Raw genomic sequence first — 22,991 nt, forward strand, 5'->3', positions numbered from 1 at the left:
CCGCCGCGGCGGTCTAGTGGCTAAGGTACTCGGCTGCTGACCCGCAGGTCGCGGGTTCGAATCCCGGCTGCGGCGGCTGCATTTCCGATGGAGGCGGAAATGTTGTAGGCCCGTGTGCTCAGATTTGGGTGCACGTTAAAGAACCCCAGGTGGTCGAAATTTCCGGAGCCCTCCACTACGGCGTCTCTCATAATCATATGGTGGTTTTGGGACGTTAAACCCCACATATCAATCAATCAATCATTAAACCATGCACAGCTCGTTGAAATGCATAATCGTTGGTTGAAGTTGTGCAAGGTAGACTTTTTAAGTGAGAAAAAATTACCGATCAAGTTTCTCTGTCAGACGTGACGTCCGATGCGGTGCTATCCGTACGTATGACGAAGCTGCTGCGGATACCGCTGTCTTACGCGTGCATGTAGACGTCGAATATCTCACGCAAATCTTATCGTATCATGTGTCGGGATAGCTATCTACGCGACCTATTCGAATCTGTTTTGCGTTCACAGCACAGTACGGTTAACGGCACTTGCTGCTGCTTGACGTGTGGGAAGAGCGGGGGTCGTCAGTTGCGTTATGGTGACTGAATCATACAACATATGCAGTTGCCGTGATCTAACACACAGACGCGCGTGCGCACGCACGCACGCGCTATATTCATGCAACGACCACACGAATTCCCAACAACATCGCAGCGAACGGTTGGTAAGGTGTTGCGGAGTGTGTGGGCGTCGTAGGGCACCCTGTCGGTGCCCAGCTCGTTGCGAACGCGAATTTCGGCGTGGAACGCATCTTTTTTATGTACTTTTTTTACGTGTGCCCAAAACGGTAGGCTGCGCGATACGAGAAGTACGACACACAAAAAAAGAAAAAAACGTGAATGAATAGGGCAAATTGTTAATAACAAAAAAAAAACACGCACGCTCACGCCACTGCAGTGGCGTGAGCGTGCGTGTTTTTTTGTTATTAACGAAGCACATGTGCTTCCATAAAACATGACAGCCAAGAATGATGAAGTATTCATTTACATACAAATTACTATGAGTTGCTGAAACTCGCGCAAAAGAACATAATTTTCTTTCTTGGATATTGATCGAGTGCCTTGGAATTATGCTATGTGAATTTGACACATCAACAGTGCATTATGATTCCCACCATAAGGGGCCACAATCTTGGCAAGTAATAGAAGTACTCTTCCCACCTGATGTGCACCTAATGTAAAGAGGCCTTGTTTCTCAAGTTAGCAATATATATATATATATATATATATATATATATATATATATATATATATATATATATATATATATATATATATATATATATATATATATATATATATATATATATATATATATATATATATATATATATATATATATATATAACCACTGGAAAAATATACCAGGTGTAACCAGAAAAAGGTGCACCTGCAGTTTTAAAGTTTAAAAGAAGCAATGACATGCCAACCATCCAAAATAGAACGCCCGAGAAAGGAGCATCAATCAGTATTACAAGCAGCTAAAAGCCTGCTAACAGCTGAAGGTAGTCATGCTGCTCTTCCATTCAAGTATAGTGTACACTGAGATGAGAAAAGATACTGAAGATACACCATCAGCAAATGACAAAAACAATACAGACAGAGCTTTCTCTTATAATACAAAAAGTCTTTAGCTGAGGAGGCAAATAAGTCATTGGCACACAATAAGTGCACAAAAAAAAAAGCTGTCGCACGAGGCTGTCAGCGCTTAGACAACACAGGCAAAAATACAGTAGACTGAAGAAGGGAAAACCCATAGCAAAAATTACCATACTCCTGAGTTTTTGCTTTGCGTGCAAATGAAGCTAGCGTGAAGTTGAACACTAGATTAAAGCACCACAATCAAAATCTGGAAGTCAATGCTTTAGGAATAATACAAAGTACTGAAGAAGCATGCAAAGAGCATTCCTGTGAAGGCAAATATAAAAAAAGACTGAAAGCTCTGTGGCCCTGAACAAGACAACACCACAACCAATCGAAGAGCCATTCGGACACACCAGCAGTTCTGGCCAACACTAAAAAGTCACAAAAACATACCTTTAATGCCTTTTTTACAAGAGAAATTCAAAAGAAATGTGCATACACCAATGCCAGAAGTATCGATGGAAGCTATTACTCATATTCAGCTCTTCATTGAAACACTGACAGAAGATACTTGTACCTGGATGCTTAATTACTTTGGTACAACTCAAGAGCGTCGACGCCAAGTGGCAAAAAAATTATGATGGAAGACTACAATGTGATCAAATGCACACGTAAACCACCAACCAAGGTCCTATGCTAGAGTGGATATCGCAAAAAGTCTTGAACGCCTAATGTCACTGGCTCATACTCAGCGTTCTCAATCAAAATCTTGACCTCCCACACAGCATATTATTTCAACAACCTGCCACCTCTCACCATGTCATGAAACAAGCTCGAGTATACACAAACCCTCCTCACCGTTAGGTAGTTGGATAGCTCCACTAGTGCTTCACTCTCGGAACACATAGACCAGGGCCGTAACTAGACGGGTAGTGAGGAGGTTCTGAGCCCCTGAAGTATTTTCATGCTCTGACTTTTCGTCAACAATAGCTTAATCTGGGCAAGTTGGTTCATCGTGGTTGTGTTCTAGTAACAGTGAGAGAAGTTCAGGAAGAGACAAAAAGGACAGGAAAGAGCGCTGACTGCCAACTAAATTTTATTGAAGGTACTACGCCCACTTTTTTACAGAGTACAAGAACAGTGTTCATGCACAACGACACATGTGAGACCATGATAATATAATCTTAACTGAGAAAAGAATACTCTCTCTCCGAATGGATGAGTGAAGGTATACTGATGCACTAATCCATGGCCTTCCTGACAAGAAAATGCTTTCACAGTCTCTCTTTCATTTCTTGTTCTTGCTTTTTTCAAAAACAGTGTTTTATGAAACATAGAACTGCACTTACATTCTTTACAGTGTATGGCCATGCGATTACCATAGCCATTCTTAACATTTTAAGCATGCTGTCTTGCTCAAACATTGGGGCATTGCCCAGTTTGTCTTATGTTTACGTTTCCACGTGTCAATAGTATCTCATACACAACATTATATTGGCATTCAGTATACCTATTCTCGTGACGAATGGTGAAATAATGGCTATTCCTGTTGCTTTTTAGTACACACACTTTTGAAAACTTGCAAGGGATGGCAAATAACAAGATAAAATCATATCGGCTCGCTATTTTCTTTATATTGTGAAGCGCCTTATGTACGTACGGTTTAGCATGCAAAGATCTTTGGTCATTCTGTTTTTATTTTGGTCCTGTTTTGTTTAACTTGACTTTCTGCAGGAGGGTTTAGCACACGGGTGTGATGGTCCTGTTGGGATATCCAGCATCCTTTAGTCTTTTAATCTGGTTTTTAAGGCTTACCTCATCCTTGTGCTCACATGACTTCTGAAGGGTGGCCTCAATGCACGTGGTGGCAATTACTCTGTGTAAATTGTGTAAATGTGTAATTATTATTTATGATGTACTAAAAAAGATGTCCCAAGAATCAGAATAAGTGACAGTAGTCAAATTTTTTGTCACTGCCTTTATACAAATACCAGTTTATTTGTTGCCTCCTGCAGTATTTTAGGGCCTCTTATATAGATAGGATGTTTTCTCACTTTTATTACATTTTTGTATTGATGATGCCATATGCTCAGGAGGTAGAATGTCGTTATGTTCTTTCTGATAACTTCTAGCTTCTGAGCAAAGATAATGTTTCAGAAAAATGAAAAAAGGCTAGCATAATATTAAGACATGGGAAGAAAGCAGAGTTTATCAAAAATGAATGCATTAGTTGGGAATGAGAAAAAAAGATGGATGACAGGTCAGTAATGTCAATTAATTTATATTAGGACACATGAAATGTAGCAGAGGGTGGCAGGTGATTAGTTCCAATGAGATCGAGAAATTATCAGCCATAATATGAAATTGGATCATACAGGACAGGGAACATTGATTGGGCTTCCACCCTGCAGTGGACATAATATAGGCTTAATGCTAACAATGAGCAAAGCCTGTGAAATTAATGCTCCATGAAATGAGCAGTACTGCACAGATTGCTGTGCTAGACTTCCCATTTTGCATGTTTTTACCAGCTTATCTTGCTCGCTGTTCAGACACAAAGCTTCACCAGAAAAACAATGTTATACTTGCTGAGGATAATGCCAGTGAATCCAGTGTTTTATCTACACCTTTCCTTGCTTAAGTCCTCCTCCAAACTATACGATTTTTCTTGGAAATGTTCTGCTTACAGCACACCAACCGATCAAGTGAAACAACTTTATTGGGGTCCTGCAGGACACGCCCTAGTATGCAATCACCATTTCACTTCACGTTACAACATACTGGTGGTAAAAATATTCTCTGGCAGGGTACAGAAGTGCATGCACTGAGCTAGCTTGTGCAGCGCGGTCTATTCCAGAAAGCTGGACCTATGTTTGGTACAGAATTTTGTAACCACACGATGCTTGCACAGATTAAATGTGGCCACACATAGCAACTTCTGAGCTTTTTTATGAAATGATCTCGCAGTATCTGAAAACATTTGTTTTTTGTTTACTTCATAGTTCCCAGTGAAATATTTCTCTTGTTCCTCTCATCGGATAATGGCATTTGGTGTGACTAAGGTGTTCCTAGTGCCTCACTATGAGATCAGAAAAACGATTCTCCTTGAAATTGCTTCACAAGCATTTCCTAAGATATTGAATGACACTGCTTGCACGTGTACAAACATTTGCTAGTTTTATTGAGGGTTGATGATAAAGGGAATCAGTTGGTGCATCCAAGCCGGGCAGAGATTGACTGGCCCTGAAAAGGGCCGTTTAGTTATATATCTTGCAGCTTGTTCCAGGTAGACAGGGCTTCATTCTGTAGAAATGGTAACTCATCACACTGGTTCCCCAGCATGAAGAACATAACTTGATGCTAACACTGACTCAGATGTTCTGAAATGTCATAGAGGATACATGAAGGCTGGGTACATGAAAGTTGCAGTTATACTAACTGTACAGTCAGCATGCTTGTGTGATATGTGCATAGCTGCATCAAAGCCACGTGTGAGAATTGCGTGAACAGCTGAAAATCTCAATGGCAGCATAGCTTAAGAAGTCTGTCATCCCTTTTTTGCCAGTTTCCAATATCATTCTTCCCTTTTCATGCATCTTCTTTCAATATATCTGGGGTTTTAATTCCCAAAACCACGATATATTAATGAGAAGCAAATTTTGAACATCTGGTGTTCTTTAACATCGTCACTTGTTTGCAGCGCAACACCAGAAACACAGGACAGGGAAGGAGCAAAAGAGAAAGAAAAGACGGCGCCGACTCTGAAAAAGAAAAAAGGCGGCACTGACATCATGACACGCACATGTCGTGATGTAAGCTGCCCAAAGAGTGGCCTCTCGTGAGAATAGTGAAGAATTGGGAATAGGATCTACCAGTAAGGGCTTTGTGTGCAATTCACAAACAGTGAAAAAGATCCACCAGGGGTGAACCACAGGTACATGGTGCACTCTGGTTGAGAGAGAGCAGAGTAAAACAGATGTGCCAGACAGGAGATTATAAATGGTTTTGTCTGGAGCTGGTGCCAGACCGAGCTCTGATTAAGCGTAAGGGAGTATTGAGCGCCAGGCCAATCTGATCCCATTCCTGTGATGGGGTGCAATGTGATGACAGGTGCGAATTCCATTTTCTTTTTTTTCCATGGGTTTAGGGAAATAATTTTTCAGGGATTAGATGAAAATACCTCCGACATACATAATAACATGCTCATTCTTGGGCGTAGTCATGCCTAGCCACCAGATTGGGAGAAAAAGGAATGTTTCTCGAAATGTGCGATAAAGTGTTTGGTGCTACGCCTTGACGGAAGTATTGATAGGTGCTTTGGAAATCGGTACGCCATTTCAGTAATCGTTAAATATGCAACTGCATGTGCCACTGCTAGGGATGGCGTGACACTCCCAGCCATTTCGGGGTAAGCCGTTTTAATCTACATGAAGATGTTAATGAGCCCGTTCTCCATCACAGCAGTAGCTGTGGCCATTCTTTCAACTAGGCCTACTGGAGCACCAACTAAACGTCTGCATGAATTTAGCGCTAGTACCGTACATAATAATCAGCACGTGCCTTGGGCTCACTTCGATGGTGTTGTGAATTCATCTTGCGTGACAATGGTTTAAGTTGCATGCGTGCCTTAATCATTATTGCAATAGGAGACCATGATTTATCGTCAGGCATGGTGTTGCTTAGCTCGGTCCTCAGTGTTCGAAGCAGGTTCCGCCTTGTGAATGCATGAGAGAGGCACAAGAGTTGATTTCTGCTTTGTGTTTCTATAATTCCCTAGCCTGTATTATACAGGAAGCGGATAGTGCTGGTGTGCGTCAGCTGCCTCGGTGCGCTCTCAACCGCCTGCCTGGTAAGACTGATAGCTCATTCTATCAGCGCCTTGTCGTACTCCCTCCTCACACTGCGACATGTCCTCCACTTGGAGGACATGATGACGGAACAAGATGATACAACGCCCAAAACCGCAATGTTTGCAAGCCACAACCCGAGCAAACAATTCAACGGTGAGGCCAGAAAATCTACCTGACTAGGCCTGGAGCAACAAGCCAGAGAGAATATTCTTGGCTGGATAGATGGATGGATGTGGTTGTACCCTTTAGATCGGGCGGCGGCTAACGTCACTTAGCCGTAATGCTTAGTGAACTAACCACTAGATTTTTTTTTTCCCCTTTAAATAGTAAAGTTGGACGGGTACTTTGAAGTGAAGGGTTTAATTTTCAATCGTGCCTTGACTTTAGCCACCAATCAGGTAACCTCCTTCTAGTTAAGTCTACCCGCTTAAAGTCTATTTTGCCCTCCCTGTCCCTAAACACCAGTGCTTTGAAAAACTCTGCGCCATCATCTTGAACTCTAAGGTGAAGCCCTTTACAGAGCATTGTCAAGTGTTCGGCAGTTTTTTCTTTCTCTTCGCACGCACCGCATATTGTGTCTACCTCTTCATATTTGGCCCGATATGTCTTGGTTCGCAATACTCCCGTCCTGGCCTCAAACAGCTAGTAGAGAACTACCCTGAGTATTATCATAAATTCTTTCTTTGGCAATTTCCTGCTTAAAAGTTCGATATATCTCTAGTGCGGACTTCTTAATCATGCCAATTCTCCACATGTCAGTCTCCGTTTCCTGCAGTTCCTTTTTAACCGATAGTTCTTTCTGGTTTGGCCACCTGCTGTTTTCTAAGTATTTACCAGTCAATTTCCTGGTTCGCTTCCTCCATTTTGTATTGACATTCTTCATGTACAAGTAGCTGAAAACCTTCATAGCCCAACGCTCCTCCCCCATTTCTCTCAATCGCTTCTCAAATTTTATCTTGCTGCTAGCTTCCCTGCCATCAAATGATGTCCATCCCATATCACCTTGTACTCCCTGGTTTTGGCGTATTCCCGTGAGCTCCTAAAGCAAGCCTACATATTTCACGTTGCCTAATTTCTAATCTTGCTTGAACTTCTGACCTCATGCACAAGACCGCGCTGCCGAACGTCAGCCCAGGAACCATGACCCCTTTCCATATTCCTCTCACAACATTATACCTATTGTAATTCCACAGTGCCCTATTTTTCATCACTGCTGCATTCCTGTTATCTTTAGTCGTCACGCATATTTCGTGTTCCCTCAGGTACTCGGTCCCATTGCTTATCCATACGCCCAGTTATTTGTATTTATCTGTTATCTCTAGCGTGACTTCCTGTATTCTAAGCTCACTACCTTTGTTATCATTAAAAATCATGACTACTGATTTTTCCTAACTGAATCTAAAATCTAACCTATCTCCCTCATTACCGCAGATGTCCATCAACCTCTGCAAATCTTCCTTGTTGTCGGCCATTAGCACTATATCATCTGCGTAGATTAATGCTGGTAGTGCCTGATCAATGAGTTTTCCTTGTTTGACTAAAGAGAGGTTGAAGCCAAGTCCCCTTGCCTCTAATTTGGCCTCTAATCCTTGTAGGTACATCATGAATAAGAAGGGTGACAGTGGGCACGCCTGCCTAAGTCCACGTTTCACCACTGTGGGCTTGGATACCTGTTTTTCCCACTTTTTAACTACCTTGTTAGTTTTATAGATTTCCTTTAAACGATTAGTGACTCCATCTTTTACACCCAGTGTGTCTAGTATTCCCCACAAGTCCTCTTGAACCACGCTATTGTACGCTCCCTTGAATTTCTGCAGGCCGGTAGGAAGCTTCACAGCGCAGCGCCTGATCTTGTGAAACGGCGCAGCCATGCAGGCAGGGCATTCAATTCCCTCCCTATTTTTTGTATACTACTGTCCTTGTGTACATCGTAGAACACATAACAGTAATGATAGCAAACAGATCATTGATTCGGGTAGGCTTGGTGTTTTTATTTAAAATGGAACAACGAGGAAGCTGCTGAAGCTCGTGCCTGTATACAGCTGCTTTATATGAAGATGAAACTTTAACGAAAAAAAAAAATGTAATGATAAACAGTAGGCTCATAACAAACAACATTTCTCTGAGGGTGCATGGAATATATGTCCCATGCAAGGCTATGCATTGCAGTCCTTACTGCATTAATTATGTACACGTACTGCAGGGCATGCAAGTGTATGCAGACACACGTTGACGAAATGACATTTTTTGCTACATACAAACGTGCACCGCACCAAATAAGACGCACGTGTTTGTATAGTCAGGGAACACTCGTGAATATTGATGAAATCACACAGCTCGCTTACAGTATAAAACAAACACAATTGCGAACAATAAAATGCGACGCTGTTTAAAGAGGCGGACCCAGGTTACGAGGAGAATTATCAGTATGGCATACACACCACGTGTCAAGCTTTTGCAACATCTAAAGAGACTAAATATGGAAAGTTGCCTTTGTAAGTTAACATGACAGTACCAAATGGAGAAGCCACACGAGAGAACAATTCATCGTGGGCTAAAGAATGTGTTTTAAATATTATACACAGCTTTGCAAGATAATATCGACGAGTTTTACTCGTCTAGGTGTGGGAGGTGTAGGCCTGATAAAATGCGATGTTGCTTCAGAGCCTTCCTTTCGTAATATTGCAATTTTATTCAACTCTTTCAAACGCGGCACCGTAAATTTCTTTTGGGTGCTCGAACACGGCAAGCAGGTCGCGGGGCAAAATCTTAGTAACATTTTATTACCGAAACAGCGATACTAGCAATGCTTGAGCTACACTTGCTGTTTTCTAAATTGTGACCTCCTCAATCTCATCACTGTGATCAGGAAACAGAGAGGAAAAGTACAGCAGTAGTACGTAGAGAAATATTCAATTTCAAGCCCTTTCAAGCAATATCATCTAAACAAATTGCCAGTTCACTGTTGAATTCTCGATGGAAACAAACAGCTGATCAGGAACGCAAGCTTGGCTTGGCACTGGCTTGGCCGTTCATACAGAGCCGAAAGCTGCTGCAGGAAACTGGATTGCGGATCGTATTGAGACAAAATATTTTATACATTTTTGTTTTCTTTGTTTCATTTCTCTAATTGCTCTTGTGATGGCGTGGACCGCGCTTCGTGATCTCATGTACCGGCGCACTGTTTTTAAGTTTAGAATGCGCACGATAATACATGATTGCGTGCTTTAATTTAAGAAGGTTCGCGAGTATGGCAGCAACACTGCAATGTCGGGAAGAGGATAGTAGTAGAACCAGTAGCAGCTGCATGCCCGGGTGGAGCGACTGAAGCCCAGATGGAGGAATGTCAACCCGATGCCTTTTGTGTTGGCCGTTCTGGCAGTTCCGCCGACTTTATAGAAAGAGACGACCCCGTCGCTTGTCCTCTTCTCTTTTCCTTCGGGCATCAGCGACAACATTGACGGACGACGTGTTCGACTTCACCGTGCACGTGAGTATAGGTTGGTTTTTCATTCGAGTGAATTCTTGTTCAGATTTGCAACTTGTCGACTTCATCCTGATCACCTGTCACCGGCAATAAGCCACATACGTGTGATATTTAGGTGAAATAAATGATAATGCACATTTTCTGCTCCATTTGCGTGACTTAGCTACACCAGGACATAAGGTAAAGCCTTTGTCGCCTAGCCACTAGCAGGCAAGATCGATCACTCGCATCCTTCAGTTCACGAATCAACGCGCCTGCCTTAAAATTAGTAAGCTGCTCGCAAAGAAATCTTACCGAGGCAATTTTGTTTTCTGTGAACAATGCACCGTAGATTTGTCTTGAATAACAAAAAAAAAACTTGAAAAAGAAATGTCGCGACCTTTTAGAAAACGCCGTGTCTAAGAGCTAGACGCGGCATTTTGTAAAAGGCTCATTAAATTCAGTATGTTTTCGTAGTTTCTGCTTGAAATTATTATTGTCTATGAATTTCATGGCCAATCTTTTGCTTTGGCTGAAAATCTCGGCGGCAAAAACTTTGTTCAGTGTCCCTTTAAGGGCAGGTGTAGATGCCATCATTTCAGTCGCAAATCTTTTTGCTAGTCGGTCGGCTGGTTAACCATAAGGGTACTAACTAGAGTTCCAGATTTCATCAGCAACGCATCGTCATGGCTTCATCAGATGCTGCATTATATACATTCTATCCTCGTTTTTAAATAGGTGTACCGTATGGTCCACTGTTACAGGAAACAAGCGAGCTCATGGACAGTGAGCCATGTGGTGCTAACTGGCAGCGAGGCTTGTGAATGGGACGCATGCGCATAGAATCGGGGTGCGCCCAGTTTTGTCTGCCATTTCTCCGCCTGTACGCATGACAGCATTGGAAAGCGCATCCGTATTTTAGCTGCGCAATTTATCTAGCCCAGTGCCTCCTGCTTCAGGGATTTCCTGTGAGCACAAAAAATGCATGATTTTAATCGTTGCTGCAGTGTTTTGCAAGTTGTCACCGTAAAGCACATCATATTTTTCGCATAATATTAGCTCGCTGCAACTAACAAGTTTCGATGACTATGAATGCTGCTCAGGTCTGATGTAGCAAACATTTTAAGCTCGTCCTCGTGACCATGAAATATTGGTTTATTAAATAATGGAAGGCAGAGTTGGTATCAGTTGATTTACAGTGTGAAAATGAAAAGTGCGAAGGACCGTGCCTCGCAAGTAAGCCCCGAGAGCATGAGCAGAGAAGTAGCAGATGAGGATGCTCATGAGCTGCATTTCCAAATCTCACCAGCACTAATGCTTGACGGACTGCTGGCCACGCACTAGCGTGTTCTTTCTGAAACAGGACTTTGGTCCTGTAAGCAAGTTCTTGAAGGGCATAAGTAAAACGTAGAATGGGCCCCCTAAATGCACCCATCCTTGAACCATTGGGCTTATGAATTAGTGCCCTTTTCAAAATACAACTATTCTGAGCTATAAATTGTGACAGAACAGTGCACGAAGTTTATAAATGGGAAAAAAGTCTTTAAATGTCCCCTTTATACATAGTGTTCTTGTGATGTCACTTCTGCTGTTGTCACCCTCTCCCGCCATGCCCGGGTAACTCCCTGGGTACCTACGGCAGTTCACGTGCTGCAGTGCGGTTTGTTGGGGGCTCGTCATCTGTTGCTGTGAACGATGTGGAAGCATTGTGGTTTTTTGTTGTCTTACTTTAACGAGCTCATTGGATTAGGAAGGCCTCGCTCGTTCACTCGATACAAGACCAGATAATCAAGATGTGCGACACATATACCAGCCACGGCGTACACCGGCTGCCCGCCACAACCTATGAGGGCCTATTATCTTGCTTTCACTACAAATTGCCTGGCCCAAAAACAAGTGAAAGCTCAAAATCTCTCGAGCCGCAATTTTAAGAATGGATGTGCGAAGCGCAGCTGCTCCCATCGAAAACTAGTCGTGCAGAGCTAGGCAAGTTTACAAGAGATATAATATTATGAATATATTGTCACGGCCTACGCCACCAAAGTAGCAATGCCCCCTCCCCCCCCAAGTGTTTTAAACAGTGCTGATGTAGAGCTTGAGCCTCTTTGATTGCAATTTGTGGAAATAGCCGAGGAAAATATTATACAAGGCAGATAGCGACTTTGCGTGGTGTGTGCCGCGGTAATGCCAGTCATCACTTTATTTTTCGCGTATGCTTTAACACACTTTTCACTTTGTATTTTGCTTTTGTTGTATGCTAATGTACAGTGGAGTCACTGAACATGATAGAGACAGTGTATAGAATTAATTGACTAATTAAAAAAAATCCTGATGCCCAAATTGAACCTATCGGCTATACTTCAAAGTGAACTAATATTGTTTCCCATTCTTTATAGTTTGTTTCAATGCAATACCAAATCTCCGCGATCGCCATCACGATTTTAACCGCCTTCCTCGCCATCATGATTTTAACTGCGCACAAGTTTGTATGTACAGTATCTTGGTAAGCTATATCTGTTTGCAGGTAAATACTTGGCTATGGCACTTACCCGTAATGAAGTTGCACCTGAAGATGCAAATATTGCAAAGTTTCTTCAAGTAGCTTTTGTTAATCTGCACCAGCCAAATACGCTGGTACTTTTAGGAAAATCGGAATGTGCGTTCTCAATTTCAGGTTATAACTTTCAGCGAAGAAACACCCTAAGCTCTGCTCCCTCTGCGTGGACTACTAAATCAACTTGCCTCACTAGCAGCTCATAATTTCTCAAACTTGCATCGTGAGGCAAAACTAAACGGGTGCAAGCACGAGGAGACAACATGGCAGTTGTAGGCGATAGATTCGGTTGGTGCCCGGGCATGTTGGTGGCGCATTTTGGAAGTGACGAAAAGGCACTGCGAGATGCACGTGCACACTTTGTATAGTTGCTGTATTGGACAGAAAACTTTTTTTCTTATCTGAGCAGTTTTACCAAAGGAAGCTTCATCATATGGCGTGATAAATGAAGCGAATCCACAGGTTGAACCACATCATAGCCTCGCTGTGCTTTTGTACTTTTTTTAGCTCGCAAAATTTATTTGTACATATAAGTGACAACTTGCCAGTAATAAGGCAGCACTTGTTTCTTTACCATATGATCATCTCCGGTGTGCTGCTGTCTCAATATTTCAAATTCTAAGCATTTACACCATTGTATGCTAACTTTTCCTTCAAAGTGAGACAAGCCACATGTGTATCGTAGATCAAGAAGCATGCCAGTTTTACGTACTTGCAAGATAAACATCAGAAATGCACAGTTGATCAAAAATACTAGTTTAATGGTGCATCTACATAGCAAAGCACCTGTGGCACCTCGGGAACAAGATAATGCCACATATGTTACAAGAGATAATTAAAAAAGACAGGGAACGTTCCGTGAACAAATAGAAACAAAAATAAAATGGCACGTGGCAGCCAGCGAATGCGGCAAGGGGGGGGGGGGGGGGGAGTCCGTGGGACTTGAGCGGATGAACTTAAGGTGTGTGTTTAATATGTGGAAGAAAAAAACAATTCAAAGTTTTGGCGACTGAAATGAGGGTGACTTAGTGAGTGCGCTCATGACGAGAGTAAACACGGTTATTTTTTTTTTTTTTCAAATCTCTTTTGAAAGCCACAAAAAATCTGTATGTGGTGCAGCCTAACAGAAGGTCCTTGAAGGCAAATTATGAATTCGTCGTTGTACAAAGGCCTTTTTTTTTTTTTTTCATGCGCACCATCCCCGCCGCGGTGGTCAAGTGGCTAAGGTACTCAGCTGCTGACCCGCAGGGCGCGAGTTCGAATCCCGGCTGCGGCGGCTGCATTTCCGATGGAGGCGGGAATGTTGTAGGCCCGTGTGCTCAGATTTAGGTGCACGTTAAAGAACCCCAGGTGGTCTAAATTTCCGGAGCCCTCCACTACGGCGTCTATCATAATCATATAGTGGTTTTGGGACGTTAAACCCCACATATCAATCAATCAATCATGCGCACCATAAATAGTGCTCAAAATTTAATTGCATATGTTGTTTTCATCCTCGCTGTATTCCGTGCTGTTTATGATGTAAAAAAAAAAAGTTGCACGCTGAAGTGGTGCTGCTTTTGGGCAACAGTTGAAAATGGCGGGGTGCATGAATGCGGAATACTGCCGCTTACACTCAAATCACTCTTGTGGTCACCTCCCACTGTTTGCAGCATGTGTTGTGTATACACAGCTGCATATTTCCTAGCTAGAAAAATTTGATTTTAGGTGTTTCACGCCATTTTCCATGTAACTATTCCACAATTGCACACACTGATCAGCAGGCTTTCAATTGCGCTGAAGGACACAGGTGCCATAAAATTCATAGTCGATTCTTTCAAGAAACCGTATGTAAAGGCTGAAGCTTCATGCGTACATACACACACACATACCATATTGTTTTTTGTACTTTATGAAAGCTGCGAAGGTCTCATGTGCCTCCAAGCGTAACCTGTCTTATTTATTCCCTATCACCGCAAAAGTTTTGTGAGTTTCAAATAAAAGTACTTTGCGCATGGCCACTTTTGGGTAATTTTTTTGTGTAGGTGTTATTTGAGCAGCCTACAGTGTTTACTTTATAAGCCTGTATGTATATGTTGCATTATAAGGATGCAGAATGTGTGTAGCTGTACAATATAGATGAAGTGTAAAAATTAAGTGTGTCTATTGTAGTGTTGTTGCAACCAATCTTACCCCCGTATTCTAGAACGTCCCTCCACTCAACGCTTCACCTTCACTTGAGATGGCTGATGGGAGCGCCGTCTCTAAGCAGAGAAAATTGCTGCATGTCAGCAATAATCTGCTGTGATTCTCGAGTAGCGCAGCGTCGCTTTCAAACGAGCAGCGGCTCAGTGCTCAACTCTGTCAAGTGAAGGGTGAAAGTCGAGTCGGGGAGCGTTTATGAATATGGGAGTTAGTTTTGTTGTCTTGTTAACCTGCCATTAACACTGGATTGATGCTACTTTGCTCTAGCTGTACAGTGCCCTCCAAGGCTCAAGGAGGCACCGCACGGGGAAGGCTCGGAGCAAATTATGCGTGAGTTTCCTTTCATTGTTACACTATGCACGTATTAAGTGATAGACTTTAATGTATGCTATTTGTATTGTGCAAGTTTTTGGGGACATACAACTTCCAACACCTATATGTTCTGACGAAAATCACGCAAGAATGAGAGAAGCTTGTGCAAAAATTATGCAAGAGTGTAAGAAGCTTTTGCAGAAGTCTGTGAAATGAAGTTTTGAAACTTTGTGGCACTGTGTCATTGTACAGTGGTCAACAGTCTTGCTCAGCATGCTTGACTGCAGGGCTCCTGGCTGCACAGGCGCATCTACGGAGTGCCTGATGCATGATGGGCCAAATGTCAGCCTGCACACTGGTGCCTCTTATCCCCGTTTGTCTGTTACATCAGTGTCTCTTGTAAAGGGGATCAACTGTGCTACCTTTTTTTTTTCGAATGTAATGAGTTCTTTTTCCAGATTATTGTTATTTTAAGGTAGAGCCTCACATTTCTATCAAATACTGAAGAGTCTATTTTTCCTTCTAGATGCTATGAAGTCACTCCTTGTGTTACAATAGAGTGAACACTGTTATGAGAAAAGCTACTTTATGGAGTTAACTCACTCCATATTGACTTAACACACAGAATTGGTGAAAACTACACTCCATTCCAGCTGCATAAGGAATAATATTCATTTGCATACTTCTGTTTCTTTTGTTTGTTTGTTGGCTGGAGGTTTGGAGTATAGGGTGGCCAGAGGGCACTGTGTAGTCTTTCTTCATCTTCCCAATTTTGTGAACATCAATTGATAGCCGTATGGGAAGCAGCCAGCATGCTGAAACAGCGGTGCAAGCATGCAAGATGTTCACCATTGCATGCAGTCAGTTGCTGTGAGCAACCTACTGCATACAATTAACTGCGAGTGGTGAACTAACGCTGGACTATGTGTGCCTCCTGGAAAGCTGCAATGGTAAAGTGCCACAATCGTATAGTAACATGAATAACATCGCAATTTGTTTGTTGAATAATTTTGCAACAGAATCAATGGAATTTTGGATAAATTTGTGTATCTGCCTGGTTCATCAAAGCTACAGAGTCAAATGCAGTATATACTCGCATATTATGTGTACTTTTTTTGTCAATCCGGTCATGTGTGAAGCTAGTAGGAATCGCTGGCCTAAAAGCTCAACTGGGAATATATGTTGCAGGCGCTGTCACAGCTGTCTCAAAGCGGATTGTCATTTGTTTGCTAAGCCTGTTCAAATGCCCCCATTTTCTTGAAGTTCTTCCGAACAGTGCTCACAAAAACCAGTTCCCACGACAGGGTTATACCAGAGAACATAAGTACTCTCCAATAATTGTCGGTAACGCAACGTAAAGTAAGATGCAGACAAGGAAGCGCGATGCCAACACAGTGCTGTGTGTGTCGCCCTTCGTGTGTGTGTGTGTGTCCATTCCTTGTCCCAGTCTTCTATTGCGTTGTGTTCCCTCCGATATCTAACCAACACACCCAAGCTTCTATGCTAAGTCTTATTCAACGCACTCTTCTGCTGGCTCCCATACTGAATATTGCATGTCGAAGAACTCCACGCTGATGTGCTTAGCGGTAGCACGGTTTCAGTTTTCTTCGGTAAGCTTTATAACAGCAATCTGCCTCGTATATAATTATTGTAGCCTATCACAAGGAACGGTAAAATCGCAATGGCCAGATGGCGAAACCGAAAAAAAAAAAAAAAAAGAGTGCGAAAACCTGCCTCATCTAGTTGATGTGACAGGTCCTTGCACGCGTTCAACATCTGTGCTGTGTCTCGGGAATACATTCTTGCCGTGGAAGAGGTGGGAAGATGGGAGGCAAACCTTTAGGCATTTCGGACTACACATAAACAGGTTTCAGTATTCAAGTTCAATATTCTAGGGAAAGCATAAAAGTTCATGGAAGAAGGGACCTTGCACTCAGTCCATTTTGTGTAAGACTGAACTCGCCTGCTCGACAAGAGATGTGCCTGACCAGAGCATCATGAAGTCAAATGTGTCTGTGTGTGTGCTGGCAAGGTGGCTCGGGCTGGTTGGGGAGGGCAAAGTATGCGAGCAAAAAGTCTCTTGTAGTAAAGCAGGCTGGCTAATTATACTGGTGAGCAAATTATGTGAGGATGCAAATTGTGCGAGTAAATATGGTATGTACTCTTGTATGTTTCAGCTCTATTGCTACGGATCCTGCGGATACAACTTGGCATCCGGCAGCAACAAAGACAGGTTCTGCAGGAGGTGCGACAGCTGAAGCACAAGGTACGGCTCTTGTCCGTGCCTCAGCACGCCCAGCCAGCACAGCACCCCTCTGACCTTCCCCGGCTGCCTGCTGGTACAATTGGAGAAGTGGAGGCAGTAGAGGCAGCTGTGCAGAGTAAAGCTGTGGCTGCGGCTTTGGTGTATATTTCTTGATTTTTAATATGCCTATGTAACATGCAGAAATTTAGTACTGCTTTAAGATACTGTGTTTTGGGAAACAAACTAGTCAGGTTATCTCATGAGCCACTGTACTACAGTCGAATATGAATAATTTGTACTCAAAGAGGCCAGAAAATTTGTTCAAATTAAAAGAAGTTCAAAATAATGAAAGTTACCGTAATTACTTGAATCTAACACGCACTTTTTTTCCGGTTAAGAGAGTTCATAAATCGCATGTGCGTTAGAATCGAGTATGAAAAAAAAAATGAATATGGTCATTCTATTGCCATCGCCACTTACAAAATGGCCGCCCCCTACGTGCGTCGGCATGGCGCGTCGGTCATTTCTGCCTATGTGTTTCCCATGCGCGGCATTCATACGTGTGCGGAGGAGTTCGTCATCTTGTAGTACATTAGCACCGACGGCATGGTAGGGCCGACTCCAAAAACTCGACGAGTGCACCACAATGCTGCTTCTAAAAGAAAAGTCGTCGCGTGTGCCGGAACGGACAGAAATCGGGCCGCATCGCGTTCATTTGGAGTTCCCGAAACGTGCGTGCGGGACTGGCGGAAACAAAAGCAGAATATTGTCGACAGCAAAGATTCACGCAAAGGCTTCAGTGGACCACAGCAGGGTCGGTTTCCACAAATTGAAGAGCTGCTCGGCGAGTATGTGATTAAGCAGTAAGCGGCACAGCGGCACAGCGGCCCGTGACGACAGAACTGCTCCAAGTGCAGGCTATGCAGTTAGCCTTAGAAAAAGGGCTAATGCAGAACCATTTTAAAGCGAGCAGGTGCTGGCTAACGAACTTTATGAAGAGAAAAGGCTTTTCCCTCCGAAGGCGAACGGGCATATGCCGGAAGTTGCCGGAGGAGTACGAAAAAAAGCTTCAGAGTCTTCAGAGGTTCCTCCTAAACTTGCGGCACAACAACGGCTACCTGCTTGGGCAAATCGGGAATGCCGATCACACGCCTCTTTACTTCGACATGCCTGGCACCACAACCGTCTAGGAGAAGGGGGCGAAGCAAGTTTGTGTACTGACATCGGGCCACGGTAAAACTAGAGTGACAGCAATGCTCTGTTGCACGTCAGATAGGCATAAGCTTCCCCCGTACTTCATATTTAAACGGAAGACGCTCTCAAAAAGAGTCGTTTTCGCGAGTGGTGTGATCATGCAGTGATGCATGTGCATGGAGAAGTTTTATTCACAAATTACAGGACATCCGTCATTAATTAAAGTAGTCAATACATGTCTGTACACGTTGGCCTTGCAACGAGTCAACAAGTTTTGCGTGCAGTTTGCAAAGCATTTGTACTTCGGCTTCAGTATTCTCCTGGCAAAAGAAGTTGCGCGCGGCAATGTGCAGTGCTGACACTTTCGAAGACAACTGTGTTTCCACTGTTACCATCTGCGCTGCAGCCGGAGCGTGGCCAGCACATGATGAGAATGGAGGAGCGTCTCCACCTGGAGAAAAGCAGATCGGCATTCGAGAGAGAAACACTCCGCGGCAGCTTTTTTTTTTTTTTCTCTCTTCATGCGCGGTGTTGAAAGGAGAAGAGTCTCTACATAGCAGGAACGAAAAACAGGGAAGCGTGACACCGGTGCGTTGCAGATCGGCATGAGAGAGCCAACTCTCTGCGACAGCTTTTTTTCCCCTCTTTCTCTTCATGCGCAGTGTTAAGAGGAGAAGGGTCTCTACGTGGCAGGGACGGAAAAAGCCGAAGCGGGGCACAGGAATGTCGCAGATTGGCATTTGGCAAACATTCCACCGCAGTCTTTTCTTTCCTTTTCTTCATTTTCTTCTTCAAGCACAGCGATGAGGTGTCTGAAGTGCCACCGCAGGATTAGGCGGGGTGCTGAGAGCATTTTCGGAGCGCGGTATAGCTTTGATAGGACCACAGGGTCAGTTCAAATTAAGTGTGTTGGAATTAATGAGATTCGACTGTATTTACTATAGTCTGTGAAGTCCGAGTGAACTGTCCTAAGCTAGCAGACGATGTAGGGGGCATCGTGTGTTTTATGGGCAGTGACTAGCAATAGCCTGCTTAAAACAGACATTCAGTAATTTTGTTCATTTATCACCCTATTTCGTGTCCGCTGCGGCTCTCTACTTTGAGCTACAGTTCACCCTGCCTTGTGTTAGCCAATTTCTTACTTTTTTAAAAATCTAACATGCACCCAATTTCGCAGTGTGAAGAAAAATGCACCTTTGTTGATTGTGATGAGATTTCTATAGAGACATGCCTCTTTGTTGGCTATCACAGAAAAATATAAACAGCAAATGGTGCGACCATCTAGTGCGACCTTTATTTTTCTATCAGTTTCATCTATGACCAAGATTTGGTCGCTCTAAGGTTGCCTCTTAGTACGCCTTGATCATGTTCATTTATCTTGTTGTGCTCTGCTTACAATGCATTGATTAAAAACATGTCCAAGCTTCTTTTTGAATTCCACATATTTTATCGTTTTTCACCTGTAGAAGCTACTCCTGGTCAACATTCAGGCAAAGACATTGTAACCTCGAAGAAACGTGTATTGGAATTTGAGCACTGTACAAAGTAATTATACTATTTCATAGCTAGAATCAATATTTATTAAGGGTTATAACAGTGTTGTATTTGATTTCATAACAGCGAAACTGCATTCAGAGAAGGACTCTGAAAGGTTCTCACACTGAGTGTGAGAGGGCTGATGTGGAAACCATTTTAGGTCAAGTGAGTTGAAGTTAGCGTAAAAAAACAATGAAATGTTGTGATGCCCAAAAATTCAAGTTGTTTTCAGTGTCCTCTTCTTGCAGATTTTTATCATGAAAACATTTCGATGTGCTGTTGCGTTCACCCCATCTATGCTTCTTGCATTTTTTTACAGTGCAAGCACCTCCTGCAGATTGGGGGACGTGGCCTCCGAGAAATTGGTGTGAATGCCATGAAGGCTGTATTGGCACATGACGTGCAAGTGCTGTACAGCCTTCATGGCAGAAAAGGGAAAAGGGCCTTTGTGAACCTGAGGCTCTGTAGATTAGTGACAGGTTAGACTAATTCATTGTTTTATGTGTGTGTACCCTTGTGTATTCTCTGTACTGAAGTGCTTCATGTGTACTATGGTATTTCTGTTCTTGTATGCAGATGTCATCTGCCAAAAAGCAGGGTGCGACCAGGTGGAGGCCCTAAACTTTATTAAGAGGTGGCTGCCAGGGTCTGGTGATCGCTGTGGGGGCAGGAAGCGGCGCTTCAGAGAAGCATTTGTTGTGGAGCAGCCCGATGATCCCCACTCTCGGAGTGCAGATTATCGGCTGCTCGAGGCAGCTGGTTTCCTGCCCAGCCACAGCAGCCAGGGCCTTGACAGCACCACTGTCACTGTGCCCCCAACGCAACCTGACCTGCAGTAGAGCGGGCCTTTTTTAGTTGTGTATATATATTTTTCAATGTATACATTTTTTGTTGTACCAAATAAATAAAAAAAAAACAAAGAATAAATAGTCTGCAGACTGTCGGTGGTGCACTGTTCGGCTAGCTTATGCTGATTCGGAAGCACCATCACCATGTTTTAGTTACGAAAAAATGCTCTAAACTATGAATATTCTCGATTACCATGTGGGGGACATATGTGGGGATTGCAAGTGGGGGACATACGCTTTCAACATTTACTTCCTAACGACTTTTTTCGATCTGCTGTACCAAATACCAGTACCAAATAAAGCACTCGCTATTGCAAAAGATAAATTGGTAAAAAAATAAACTACGCTTCTAGTGTTAGCAAAGGGAATGAGGTATAAAAGATGAAATAGATCGAGTAACTGCTTTCAGTTTTCAGCATTCAATTTTTTGTTGCCCCAAGTATACAGGGCTGCAAAGCTACAAGAGCGGGTCATCGAGGCATATTGTTTAAATCTTCCGGTAAGAAAAATTCCCTACTAATAATAGTTACATAATGGCAAGCCAATCAGTAGCCAATATTCGTCGTGCAGGAAACATCGGTGTAATAACGGCATTTGATTGGCTGCAATGTGGCTCTGGATTGGTCCAATGTTGGTCGTACATCCGTAGCCAATATTCGTCGTGCAGCAAACATCGGCGTAAAAATGGCATGTGATTGGCTGAAATATGGCCCAATGTTGGCCGAACATTGGCAGCTTTGTCGGCAATACGATGGGCCTTCGTCGGCCCAATGTTGGTTGCATACTGGCTAAAACATCGGCAAAACGTCGGCCCATCATTGGCTTGAACGTCGGCCCGACATTGGAAGAAGTTGCACTTCCGACGTCGGCCCGACAACGGTGCCGATGTTAGCCGATGTTGGTCCAAGATTGGTCCAACGGCGGCGTGCTGCCTGGGTGCTTGCTGTCCTCTTTGAAGTTTGCTGGTGGCAAACACTCCACGTGCAGCGCCGTGTTTGGTCTCGCGTTTGCTTGCTCGAGCTGTACGACATCGCCCGCTTTGAACTCGCCGACTTTTTGGTGGCACGGTGGTACGCAGAGTTGTGGCTGCGGCCGCCGCTCCTAAGCTGTTGTGCTTCGGTTATCGAAATGAGTCTTTGACGATGTGTGACATCACGGTGAAATGATTAGGATATCGTATCTCGCGTATGTTTTCATTTCACCTTGCACGTATTTCTCATATGCATGTGTATTTATCCTGTGTCACGTGTGACTCACTATTTTACATACTTAATGTGCAGCCGTGGGCACAAACCATGCTGAAGACTGTGTGCGCTGGCGTCTGCGATGCTTGTCATCCATCTGTTTTGTCAGAGCAGCTTCAGAAGAACTGTGCGAGATGTGAAGGTAAAGTTATTTGTGTGTGATATTTTACAAGCATATTTTTATATTAACTTGCACGTGCTTGTCACATGTGTGCATCGTCATCTTCTGTCACCTGTGTCTAACTATTTTCTCCATCTTTTTTGTACGTACAGCCGTGGGAACACAACAGGCGGAAGGCTGCGTGCACTGGCGTCTGCAACACCCGTCATCTATCGCTTTCTTCGGAGGAGCTTCACAAGGAGTGAAAGAATGAAACTGTACTTGTACAATTCACCATGAATTCACCTAAAAGAATGAAGAAACTTCATGTGTACGTAGAAAAATAAGAGACTTCAATTTCTAACTTTTGTCTTTCGTTGTTGCCGTGACTGCGAAAGCAGTTAGCCATAGGTGGCTAAGTACTTTTTCGCGTGCTCTTTTCTACGCTATTTGTTGCATACTGCGCAGAAAAACAGGCGAGAAAAGTATTAAGCCTGGCGGAAAATAAATAAACAAAAAATGCTTCAACTGGAAATTAAAAGTTCATTCGTTTGGAGTATTTTAGTGGATCAAGCGTTCGTCCGAGGAGGTGCAACTGTGAGAACTAACAGTTGCCTAGTAAGGCGTAAATGTGGGGATTAACAGTTCTCCTGAAAGATGAAACTGTGAGGTCCAAATGTAAGTCCTTTGAGGTGAATTGTGGGACTAATGGCTACTCACTAAGGTGTAAATGTGAGGACTAAATGTTAGTCCCTTGAGCTTGACTGTGGGGACTAACTTTTATACCCGGTGCCGTTTGTCCTCAAAAGGATTATTGGTTGTATTAGCCCCATT

The 22,991-nt window shown here is 43.3% G+C and overlaps 1 protein-coding gene across 2 annotated transcripts; it reads left to right on the plus strand.

The window, feature by feature from the left end:
• Positions 1 to 9,372: 9,372 nt before the first annotated feature.
• Positions 9,373 to 20,892, plus strand: LOC142814762 (uncharacterized). Of its 2 annotated transcripts, none has more exons than XM_075894009.1 (5): positions 9,373 to 9,964; positions 14,954 to 15,008; positions 17,168 to 17,256; positions 20,285 to 20,444; positions 20,542 to 20,892. In XM_075894009.1, the coding sequence occupies exons 1-5, from the start codon at positions 9,818 to 9,820 to the stop codon at positions 20,802 to 20,804; spliced, it is 714 nt and encodes a 237-aa protein (XP_075750124.1). In that variant the 5' UTR covers positions 9,373 to 9,817; the 3' UTR covers positions 20,805 to 20,892. The 2 variants fall into 2 exon arrangements, with proteins under 2 accessions (XP_075750124.1, XP_075750126.1); XM_075894011.1 differs by having other exon boundaries at positions 9,827 to 9,964; positions 14,946 to 15,008.
• Positions 20,893 to 22,991: the final 2,099 nt, after the last annotated feature.

This window comes from Rhipicephalus microplus, chromosome 4 (genome assembly GCF_043290135.1).
Source record: "Rhipicephalus microplus isolate Deutch F79 chromosome 4, USDA_Rmic, whole genome shotgun sequence".
In the NCBI taxonomy this organism is placed as follows: domain Eukaryota; kingdom Metazoa; phylum Arthropoda; class Arachnida; order Ixodida; family Ixodidae; genus Rhipicephalus; species Rhipicephalus microplus.